The 11,566-nt window shown below is 52.2% G+C and overlaps 3 protein-coding genes across 4 annotated transcripts; 1 reads left to right on the forward strand and 2 right to left on the reverse strand.

Moving 5' to 3' along the window:
- The first annotated feature begins 1,039 nt into the window (after positions 1-1,039).
- On the forward strand, positions 1,040-6,113 carry PV10_07953. Of its 2 annotated transcripts, XM_016372918.1 has the most exons (5): positions 1,040-1,779; positions 1,927-2,122; positions 2,176-2,437; positions 2,495-5,289; positions 5,339-6,113. In XM_016372918.1, the coding sequence occupies exons 1-4, from the start codon at positions 1,607-1,609 to the stop codon at positions 5,131-5,133; spliced, it is 3,270 nt and encodes a 1,089-aa protein (XP_016219829.1). In that variant the 5' UTR covers positions 1,040-1,606; the 3' UTR covers positions 5,134-5,289; positions 5,339-6,113. The 2 variants fall into 2 exon arrangements, with proteins under 2 accessions (XP_016219829.1, XP_016219828.1); XM_016372917.1 differs by having other exon boundaries at positions 2,495-6,113.
- PV10_07954 (branched-chain amino acid aminotransferase) lies at positions 5,936-7,661 on the reverse strand. The gene has a single exon (XM_016372919.1). The coding sequence runs from the start codon at positions 7,414-7,416 to the stop codon at positions 6,115-6,117; it is 1,302 nt and encodes a 433-aa protein (XP_016219830.1). The 5' UTR covers positions 7,417-7,661; the 3' UTR covers positions 5,936-6,114.
- A 1,875-nt stretch (positions 7,662-9,536) lies between these two features.
- On the reverse strand, positions 9,537-11,101 carry PV10_07955 (uncharacterized protein). Its single transcript, XM_016372920.1, has one exon. It carries the CDS (start codon positions 10,648-10,650, stop codon positions 9,922-9,924), a length of 729 nt encoding a protein of 242 aa, XP_016219831.1. The 5' UTR covers positions 10,651-11,101; the 3' UTR covers positions 9,537-9,921.
- Positions 11,102-11,566: the final 465 nt, after the last annotated feature.

An 11,566-nucleotide genomic window follows, 5' to 3' on the forward strand; every position in this document is an offset into this window, starting at 1 on the left:
TCCGCGTCGAATTGTTTGAATGCATGTTACAACAAATGTTGCAGCAAACTGCTGTGTGGGTGTGTGACCAGTACAGGCGGCATTTGTTCTAAAAGACACGATATTGCGCTTTTGACACCTGTTTGGGGTGGCATGGAGTGGGTACGTAAAAATCACCATGCCAATGTTTGTCTTTGTTGAATTGTAGTGTAGTGTAGGTAGGCAGTACTAGGTACCTACCAGGTAGTTTCCATAAAATCTCCTGGCCTACCTACCTAGGTACCTACCTGAGGTGTGTACCTGGGGTTGTCCTTCCTCCAGGTCCCGGCTCCTCCTCCACCTGCGCCCTACTCGTGCATGGTTGATACGCATACGTATGCTGGCTTCAGAAGATGTGGTCTGGCGTGTTTGGCCAGAAGGCCCAAGCCTCTTCCCACGGCAAGGCACTCGACTCACAAGGCAGGTAAAATCCCAAGGGAAACCCCTAGCTGCGAGAGGAGCAGAGGGAACAGCCCAAGGTCCGCACAAACAATAATATGTTGCCTTGACCTAATATTCTTCGTCTTTGTGGGTATTATTTTATTAAAAGGAACAAGTCAATAGCGATCAACATTTCAGGCCCACTAGCTCTTCTCAATTAATATCACTACAGTATCACCTTGCCATTGCTCATTACCATCTACATACAATACTTGGACAATGTGGCTAGTTAGGGAGTACACTCGTAGACTTTCTTGATTGTTGCAGGTAGACACGTAGTGGTTGTGGGAGGGAACCAAAAGGATCAACTCCCGCTGCTGCGCACTTCCTGTCCCTACACTCCCCTGGAATTGTCCAGGCGCAGAGCTTCATTGGCGTGACTGGCACGGCTGGTGGGTTGGGTGGTAGGTCCTCAGCTTGAGGACGAGGGACCAGGGGACTCTCGGCCACCTCCAATTTCCAATTCCAGGCGCAAAGAGCCTCTTGGAGATCTCACCTGGCACTCCTGGTTTAGTCTACAACACTCTGCTGGAGTCTCTCCGTACAGTTTGGGTCCCCATTGCCCCCAAACAGTCGGTGGTGTGCCTCCGTTCTCTGATTTCTCTGCATCTCTGCTCTCTACTCTCTGCTCTCTGCTCTCTCCTACTATCACTTCCCAAAAACGAACCCTCCTACTCCGACCTTCGCCCTTTACCCTCAACCTGCAATTGTCTTGCAGTCTGCTTCACTGCCACTTGTTCCATCTGACACCCAAAGGACTGGACACTGCTGCTTCAGCTCCTTTGTTTCGTCCTTTCCTTCTCTGGATCCTGGCCTGACCTGTCTCGACTTGCACTGCTCTTCAATTTCCCCGAATCCTCTGCATTTGGGTGGTTCCTGCACCCCGTCTGGGACATTTTCCACCTTTTTTTGAAATTGAGGCTCGTGCTCTCACACCTCCACCTGAATCTTCGCATCACCGCACCGTTCAAGTTACGCCGCTAGACATCGATTCTGTCACCGCTTGCCTGATCTATTGCAGACCACTTGTATATCCTCTTACGCTGCCTTGTCTTCCTCCCTTCTGGTGCCGCCTGACTGGCTGGTCCTGTCGAATCAGCTCCCGTTTCTCTCCTGTGCGACTCTGCCAGCGTCCCTCCTGCAACTGATGGCCTCTGCGCCCAGTATCACTGCCAATTCCTCAACCTCCTCCATCGCCCTCGTAAATTCCGGCACTTCGCAGAACAGTCATGGTCAGGCAAGAAACACGATGAGGTCCAACAACAACGCGAAGGCTGCGGATCAAGGTCGCAAACAGAGCCCCGTCGACGGAGCACCACGGTCAGTACCTGTTTACCTACCCTTCACCGTCCTTCAAGATTTCACTTTCAGTCTCGCTACCTTTGATTCCATCTTCATCATCCATCTCATACACCTCCTACCTCAACGATGACATCAAAGTACTAACTCTTTCCATCTGTGCTGTAGGCGACCCATCACACAGAAAGCTTGGGGCTCTGGCACCAACTCGTTTTCTCACCGAACTGCCATGGCTACACAGCAAAATGGAACTACCCCACAGCCGAGAAACATGACAAACAATAGACTCGTCGGCCAGAAAGATCAAGGTATTTCGGACAAACAGGCCCATGAAAGATTATCATTCATTCTTGCTGCCGCCATCGTACGTCTCCACCCTGTGTCTGACCCGGTATGGTGGCTAACAATCCTTGCCAGGGCTTGACTATCGTTGTCACGGTCAAGAATGGCGACAGGTTCGAGGGCTTGCTCTCTGGCTCCAATCCTCAGAATGGCTTGTCTAAAATAACCTTAAAGATGGTCAGAAAATCACACGCAGCGCAGGGCAATGGTTCTGCATTTCTGGAAGCGGCCTTCATTGGCGCGAGTCCCGATCATGCGTTGAATGTCGACATCAAGGAAATCACCGATGTATCGATCCCCGACTTTGCCACTGCTCAATCCACCAAGGCTGCAAACGGTATGCCCTTCCCAACAATCACTTTTAATCCCATCTCAACAGGCTAACGTTTCACAGGTTCGTCTTCTGCCTTTCAGACCGATGCTGATATTTCTGGCAATCAAAACCGAGGGGAAAGACTGCTTCAAAGATGGGTTCCTGAAGGCCCAGATACAACTGACTTCAGCCTCGAACAATCTGCCTCTTCGGGCACGTGGGATCAGTTTGCTGTCAATAACCAGCTCTTTGGCGCAAAAAGTACCTATGACGAGAGCCTATACACTACCACCATCGACCGCACCGCTCCTTCCTACAAATCCAGGGAGGCGGAGGCGGAAAGGCTGGCTAGAGAAATTGAGGGCACAGCATCTACAATCGCCCACGTTCGTGAGGAGCGTGGTCAGGCTACGGGGAATGATGGCGAAGATGAGGAGGACAAATACAGTGGAGTCCGCCGTGAGACTCGGACATTTCAACCTCTCCCTGGAGGAGCAACAAACAAGTATACTCCTCCAGCACGACGAGCACCAACTGGCCAAGCCACCGTCCCGGGAGCACCAATTGATCCGGCTATCATTTCTTCACAGTTGGCGCCTCCTCAGCACCCAAGGACCGCCCCCGAAAAGCCAGAGGCAGGGACTGCACAATCGGCCACAACAGACGTGTCCGCGGCAACTCTAACAGAAGCCACGACCACAGACCAAAAGCCTTCCACCATCAACTTGTCAGCCCAACCGAAGACGTCCATCGAAGACACCACAGACAAGGAAAAGGACACCGAGGCTCAGCTCGCGCATTCTGCGACCCCCACTGGTCCGACCTCACCAGGCCCAACCGAGAATGTCGAGGTCAAGGTTCTGAACCAATTCCGCCAATTTGCTGACGCCGAAAAGCAACGCGTCATTGAGAGGAGGAAAGCACAAGCAAGTCAAGATCGGACAGCCAAATTGAACGAGCTACTTCGGTTTTCCAAGACGTTCAAGCTGAAAACGCCTATTCCGACCGATCTTATAGGCATTTTAGCAAAGGATCCCGTGAAACAGGAAGCAATTGTTGAAAAGGCCCAGAAGGAACATGATGGCTCAAGCACTTCCGCTTCAGCAAGAATGGCCTCTCCTGTCGCGTCCCCTGATACTTCAAGCCCTCGCAAGGTTGACGCTCCTGTTGCACAGCCTTCGCTGCCAGACCGACAAACCTTCAACCGCACACGTGGCGGGTTCCCTCCAAATGGTCGACCCGATCGTCCATTGAGCCAACAACAAACCATGGGTTATCCCAACCCACGCAACAACGGCGCGAACTATCCTCCTCGATTTCCTAGCCAACAAGGAGGAAAGACGAACTCGTCGCACCCATTACCTGCCCCCATTCCGCTCATCGGCGGCCGCGTTCCCCCAGCGGGACCTTTGGCTGAGCAAAACGGTGTGAGGAGTCCCCAACGTTCGACTGCTCCTACTCCAAATTCTGTCGTATCCAACAAATTCAATCTCAACGTCAAGGCATCCGAGTTTCGTCCTAATGCCGGCGCAGCCACATTCAGCCCATCCGGAACTGCGTTGCAGCCCTCGAGTCCCAATTCTGCTCAGAGATCCAGTTCTGTATCCAGGACTGCCAGTCCGTCTGCCTTTTTTGCCGGCAGAAAGCCGAAATCGCCAACAGACAGACCATCACTTTCCCAGGACTTCAACGCAATCGTCCGAATGAAAGGAGACAATGACCGCTCCGACTCAAAATCGGAAGAGCCTTTCAAGGACTACACCAATAATGGTGGCATTCCCAATGCTTTCCAGACTGGGCCACGCTGGACCGTGAGGGACCAGAATGACCAGAAGACCTATGAAGAGGCATTCGCACGCCCTGGTGGACTGTCATCATCTCCTGCACAAGCTGGCACGGGCCCAGCTCAACACCCAGCATTTCCTGGCCAACCAGGTGTCATCCCTAGCGGACCGTCCAACATCCCCCACATCTCAACTCCGCAACATGGCCATCATGGTGCTCCTCATCACTACCCACCTCAGTATGAGGATGCAGGTCATCGTGTGCAATTCGGCTCGGTCACTTCTGGTGTATATCCTTCTCCCAGTCTTGCATCCCGGCAGACTTCGGCCTATGCTTCTCCAATGAACCATCACGCTCAACTGGTGTACCCACAGAGTCAACCATATTACAGACCTGCGGCAGGGCAGATGCCCATGCAAGTTCAACATTATCCTGGAACTCCTGGTATGATGCACGCACAAGTGGGACAGATGGGTCCACAGATGATGGTGCAGCAAGCCTCCAGTGGACCCTACATGGGCGTCCCCCCACAATTCGGCCCCCAGGTCCATATGTACTCCCCTAGCTCCGGTCATGTCCATCCACAGCAGAATGGTTTTGCCAGCCCTCAGCGGGTTGCGCCGGCGATGATGCAGCAAGGATCCCAGCAAGGCTACCCAGTTGCACCGCCAATGATGTACAGCATGTCAGGCCAAGGTGGCCCATCAAACTATCAACAACAACATATGAATGGCCCTCGTGGGGGGTACGGCGGACATCATTATGGTGCGGCGCAAGGGTACACCGGAGGTCATCGAACGATGAGCACTGGGTACCCACAGATCCCCCAGAAGAATTTTCAGCATCAGCAGAACCATGGACCTCAACCAAACGGCCCACCCCACGGCGTGCCATACAATCCGCTAGAAGGCGTTCAGGATGATGGCAAGCATTAACAGATGAGGCTACCACTAGGGAAGCATCAAACCTCTTCTTGCTGGCATGATTACCGCATCAGTGGGCAAAGATACATGACTACGCCTCGGGCACCACACAACAAAGATCGGCAGAGCTCAAAGAGCACGCGATAGCGCTGTCAACGAGTTATCGCGGTTGGTAGTATCATCCTTTGTTCATCCCTCGGTCTAACTAAACTCGCAGACTATTCAGGCATTCACCCTGAAGCTCGACAGGATACTCACCAAAAATTCAAAACAATGGTTCAAATCGAGTCAGGTCCTTGCACAGGCTTTTGGGCAGAGCTGCTGGCTGAAAGACCAGAGACATGGTGGCCGTTCTCGAGATTGATATAAGGCGCATGTTGCTATGGCTAGTTAGCCAAGCGAGATTGCGAATGGCTGGGGTGGACGACAGCTTCTGATTGATGCAGCGGCTTATGGCTGGGGTAAAGGATCAGACAGATGACTATGGAATAGTGGTCGACGGCGAGAGATCAGCTTGCGAATGGACAAAACCGTTGGTCAAGGTTCGCGGCAGAGCGATTGGTCGAAAGATGGATGGCCGTGGAGGAGACACATCAAGTAGCTGCCCACGAGTAGCCATAAGATAGGACTCGATCGAATCAATAAGCCGAGTGCCTGTATACTCAGGTTCTAACCTTGGTCGATTTCACGACTTGAAATTTGTCGAGGCGTAAAGGCATAGACCCGCCACCATATCAGCGGGCTGGTGACTCAATCACAGGCAACGCGGCGGTGAGGAGAATAGCGAGGACGAAGGGGTGGTGAGGTGGAAGCGTTCTGGCTGAGAATTGAAGGCCGGGCCAGCCTTGATGCTCTATCATTGATCTATGAAAGTTTTGATTATATACCAGATAAATTCACACCACGACCGGATATAAGGTGAGATTTGGGTGGATGGTTGAGATATATTGACAAGCTTAGCCATGGCCATGCGAGCAGTCCGCAGTGATTGAATCAGCAGTCGATCTCGTCAACCACTACAGCCCAATCATGCTTCACCTTACCATACATGATGTCCATCAACTGGTTCTTAATGGACATGGCGAATTCATCCCCTCCCAGGACGCCGTCGCCCAGAGGCAAGGTCAAGTCGATGCCTCGGAAATGGATATCGGCCACGGGGGCGATGAAGAAAGCGGTGCCTGCACCAAATGCCTCGATCAATCTGCCCTCGGATTTAGCATCAATCATCTCCTGCATGGTAAATGGCCTCTGGACAATTTGAATGTCGGGCCGTGTGGCCGAGACCAAGTCCAGGACCGAGGCCCGCGTGACTCCCGCGAGGATGGTGCCGTCGTCGAGCGGAGCGGTGACCAGCTCCTTCTGGCCCGTAGTTGCGTTAGTCCATAAGACAAAGAAATTGCTACCCCCGGCTTCAGTCACGTAGGATTGGTCGCCAAAGAGCCACAAGATTTGGTGATAGCCCCGAGCGCGAGCTTCGCCTTGTGCTAACAATGTTGGTCCATAGTTGGCGCCCACTTTTGCATTCCCAAAGCCGCCAGGCCAGGCACGGATCATATCATGGCGGGAGGCAAGAAGACGCATCCCCAAGGAGGATTTGTCGAGGGATGATGGCGTGGGCGTCGGTCCAGCGGTCGGACTGGGCCCACCGAGATTAGGAAACAGGACCATGATGATGTATAAGAGAGCTTCTTTGGGTTTCTGGATACCTAAAGCAGGCGCAGTGGCGATCATGGTAGGGCGAATGTAGATAAAAGAACCAGGCTCGCTGAGCCATTTCTTAGCCTCGACGCCCACAAGTTTCTTAAGTAACTTGACAAACTCCTGGGGAGGGAAGCCAGGCAAGGCAATGCGGGTAGCGGAGCTGAGGAAGCGAACAGAATTACGCTCAGGGCGGAACAGGCGGACCTTGCCATCCTGGCCACGATATGCCTTCATGCCTTCAAAACACTCGGTAGCGTAGTGCAATACGGACGCAGTTGGCATGATGGAGAAGGGACCGTATGGAAGAATTTCGGGGGCATCCCAGCCAGATTGTTCGGTCCAGCGACAAGTCAACATGTGGTCGGTGGTAGTATTTTGTGACCACACTTCTGGGGAGTCCGGGGCCGGCACTACCTTAGGGTTCTGAGTCCGGGTGATGGACAGTTTAGAAGCATCGAGATCCGCGACTCCGGGGCTGTCGCTCGAGATGGTCTGGGACAGGGTAGTAAGGGTGCCCGCTTTGGTCAGTTTGGCGGTGCTGTCCAATGTTGGAGATGGAGGTGAAACGGGCGACACGGCGCTTGGTGCCATGGCGTAGGACGGGTGAGAGTCAGCAGGGCAAATCAATTCAGAGGTCTGGAAAGATCGGCCTGAGGATCAGAGATAAAGGCAGAGAGAATAAGCGTGTGTGCGCTATACAAACCGAGGGTTCAGAATAACTCATAAAGCTTCAGCAGGGATAGAAGGAGAAGAGGGATGTCCAGGGGTTTACGAGGGCGCAATGGGTGTTATATCCATCGGACCGCGCCATCAAGGTAGCCAGCGGGATTGTGGAGCAGATCACTAGTGATAGGGAAGGTGTTTGATGATAAATTTTCTTTTATTGTTCTGTGAGTGAGTCAGGCCCGCTACACGCCCTTGCTCTGTCAAAATCGTCTCCCGGGCGGCTCTTTGCTACCGTGCACAAAGTTATGCAGTGGGAGAAGGTTTAGTTACCAACCTCTGGATGATGTGCCACGCGTCTAATCGTAAAGGGCCGGTACTTTTCCAAGTCCATATTGTTGACATAACCGTGGAATATGCAAACCTCGATTGGACAGGAAATTTTCATGATAACAAGTAGCGAGGACAAGTGAGATGAGGTTACAAAAGTCGCGCGTAGTGACCCCACCCGGTCCGTCTTTTTGTTGCGCTCCGTCCATATCTTGGCACCCTCGGACGGATACCGGCGGTTATGTCAGGGGCGGGACGGTTATAGAGATGAGTTCATCTAATAATGACTAATAATTCAGCTCTCTATCGCGATCAAGAATGGGCCAATGACTGTTGCATGTGACCGAGCAATGATCGGGAAGGCGATAGACCAACCTGGCTCGCTTGCAGAGTGTATTGTGGCTGAAGTGTATTGGTCCCCAGGTCTATTCCGCATTTTGACTCATCGTCTTTTGCGGATGTTGAATCGATGGAAGATCAAACGAAGATCAAGGAGGCAGACATTAACCAAGTACCAGGATATTGCCTTAGAGATTAAGTAAGAATTAAGAATCTGTAGGTGTTCAAAGGGAGACTAGATGATGCCTCACATCGCTCTACTCCGGAGGCTCATATGTAAACCAGCACGTGGTAGCTGACCAAACGCGGGGATTTGGCCTAACTATATATTCTCCGTTCAGGCCACGCAGCCATGCCAACAATGGCGTATTATCTTCGCAATCGCTAACCCCCATTCGATTTTGAATGAGATTTCCAACATTGCGGTGCGATCGAGATGCAGAAACTTCGATGGTTGAACAGGTGGTACGTAGAAGTCCATCGCAACACCTGCGTCAGCCAAGCTTGATTTTGTGGCGGCCATCATGGGTCTTGATTGGGTCTGTCTTGTAGATCTCTTCCATCTACCTCAACGTTCCATGCCAGAAACCTGCTTTCTCGACGGTTCAAGCCACGCAGCCACTGAAAGTCGTTTGTTGTCCCTACCATTATTGTCCCGCGCTACACTAACCAGGTGGCCACTGTTCTAGATAAGATGGTCGTATGTAAAAATCGAAGATGATATCGACAATGACGTCGCCCGTCGTCACTCGAATCTCAGAGCATGGGAAACTTGGCTTTGAAGATAGAGTGACTTGGTGATAAAAGACCTCAATTGTTCCTGTACTCTAGCTCCAGAATTTATTATTCAAGAGTAATCATTCCCCATCAAATTGACTAGCAAAGCAACAAAACCCGCGAATACCCATCGTATCCACCACCAATTCCCACATCACATCCACTATACAATATGGTTCTCGGATTCCACACTCGTCCCGCAACCACCACTCATGCCACCACCTCAAGACACCCAGCCAGAACCAGCAGACATGGTCATACTACCAGGACCAAACCCAGCCTGATGCAACGCCTCAGAGGGCCGCCTAGAACCACCGCTACCACCACCACAGCCCGCCCTGCGCGGAAGAGCCGTTTTGGTCGAAGCACCCACTCTGCTCGCACTCCTCGCACCAGGACCACCCGTACCACACCGCGTCGCAAAACAAGCATCGGCGACAAGGTTTCCGGTGCCATGATGCGCATCAGAGGAAGCTTGACCCGTCGCCCTGGCAAGAAAGCTGCGGGGACAAGACGCATGCATGGAACTGATGGGAGGGGAACCCGAAGATTCTTCTAGGCTGCACACCACCCACCGCAGTTCCGCATCAAGTTGCCCACGCCCTCGGTCCGATGGGACTATTGGTCCGAATCTCTACATCCAGCCTGGCGAAATCGAGAGAAATATGTTAATATGGCCGACTTGTTTTGATCCGCGTTGATTTGTACCATTTGTACCATTATCAAAGATCCGAATGGAAGCTTCACCTCGAGCCGAGAGCCACGGCGTCATGGATTGGATGCACCATCCCAACATTTCTTTTGTTTCCATAATCTGTACGACTACGATACCCTGAATCCCAGACAAGAATAAAAAACGACTCGATTTCTCAAATCTCGTGCATGGCTTTATTCTCTTCCTCCGTCCCATAAGTTGCTCTGTACACATCAAGAGACTTTGCAATAGTAGGCGTGGAACAAGTCGTAGCATGCATGTCTATGAGCCTATCAGCGTCCGGTGGTCGGCGCCCTGGTCACCCGATAGAGGAAAATTCCATGTCTCTGGTCCTGCTCCTTGTCGTCATACTCGACCTGCGTCACAGCAAACTTCTTGATCATGTCTCGAATGAAACGCATGTCGGCCTTGCGCCGTTTCTTGAAGCAAAAGAAGCACGTGGTTTGGGGACCGATCAAATCCGTCAGGGTATGAAGTAGTAGCGGAAAGGCTGGCTCAAAATAGACGCAGTCAGCCGCGAGGACAACATCCGGCCATTGTGCTGCTGCGACCAGTTCGGCAGGGGGTGGTGTCCCCCAGTCATAGACCATGGCTTGAACTTTGTCCTGCAAATTGTTCAATAAAATGTTCTTTTCCATGAGAGCCAGCATGGGCACTTGATCGGTGATGTAAATCTTCTGTCCAGCGTCCATCTCGCACCCAAGCGCGACTGCCAATCCCACGAGGCCTCCTCCTGCACCAATCTCCGCGATCTTCTTCCCCCGAAGACATGTGCTGTGGTTCTGTAGTATATATTTTGACAAGACCATGCCCGCAGGCCATAGTTGGCCTCCACAGCCTTGCTGGAGGTCTTCGTGCAATACGAGGGGCGTCGTAGGAGGGAGTAGATGGCCAAATGTGATGGATGTGGTTGCGGCTTGCTTATTGTCCCGTACTGGAACTATCTCGGTGAACATGGACAAGACGTCGTTCTCGGGCGATGTCTCACGTGAGGCAGGCATGATGTGGGTCTTTCAAGACAGGAGAAGGGCAATGGTATAATTCAGAATCGGGCATTGACCTAGGACTGGGTTTAAAGATCAACGGTGTCAAGTGAGAGGGTAATTGTGTTATTGTTTCGTGAGGGACTGCATGTTGTACGAAAGCGAGATCAATAATATCTGGTATGTACAAGCCATTGAGTGTTCGGTGTCAAAATGTGTCTCACGACAAACCGGGCAGGTAACGCTGATTAGGCGTGGACCGTGAAAGGACCTTGATGTTGTCCTGCGGTGCGGTGCGATGAAAGAAATATTGAGGTCGCAGGAAATCCACTCCGTGTGTGATGTGTGGTTGATAAGCGATATCTCTTCCTTGGAGGTGATTGGCTGGGAGCCCCACGGATGGAGAATCCGGGGCACAGCAAACGCAGCTCCCAGCTCAACATTGCAGGCTGGCTTGCTGAGAGCCTTGTAGATACGGGAATAGCTTGATTTCACGACATGTCAATGTTGAAGGAGGCCTCAAGAACCGCGTTCATGATTCAGGCACACTTTGCAGCAACTGGTAGAGTCGCGGCGCCCAGTCCTGGAGAATTCGAGATTGGTCTGATGATGGCAATTGAGTTTCGACGTCACAGTCAGGTGGTTCAATCCCTTTGTGGCCACTTGGGATCTGGGAGAGGGAAAGCGTGACATCATGAAACTGGATCAAGAAGTGGCTGAGAAGAGCCTAGTCATTACAATTTGAGAACGTGCTCAAAGCCTGGCAGCTGGGGAATTTGTGCGGAGCTCGAGTGTAATTTTTCAGGTGAAAACCAGGCAATTGTACAACGTGTCGTCATTGTTTGGCTCTCCTGCCTCCCGTGAACATGTACAGTACTCCGTAACTGTAATGGAGGCAAACCCCCCCCCCCCCCCCCCCCCCCCCCCCCCCCCC

Source organism: Exophiala mesophila, assembly GCF_000836275.1.
Source record: "Exophiala mesophila strain CBS 40295 unplaced genomic scaffold supercont1.6, whole genome shotgun sequence".
Classification (NCBI taxonomy): Eukaryota; Fungi; Ascomycota; class Eurotiomycetes; order Chaetothyriales; family Herpotrichiellaceae; genus Exophiala; species Exophiala mesophila.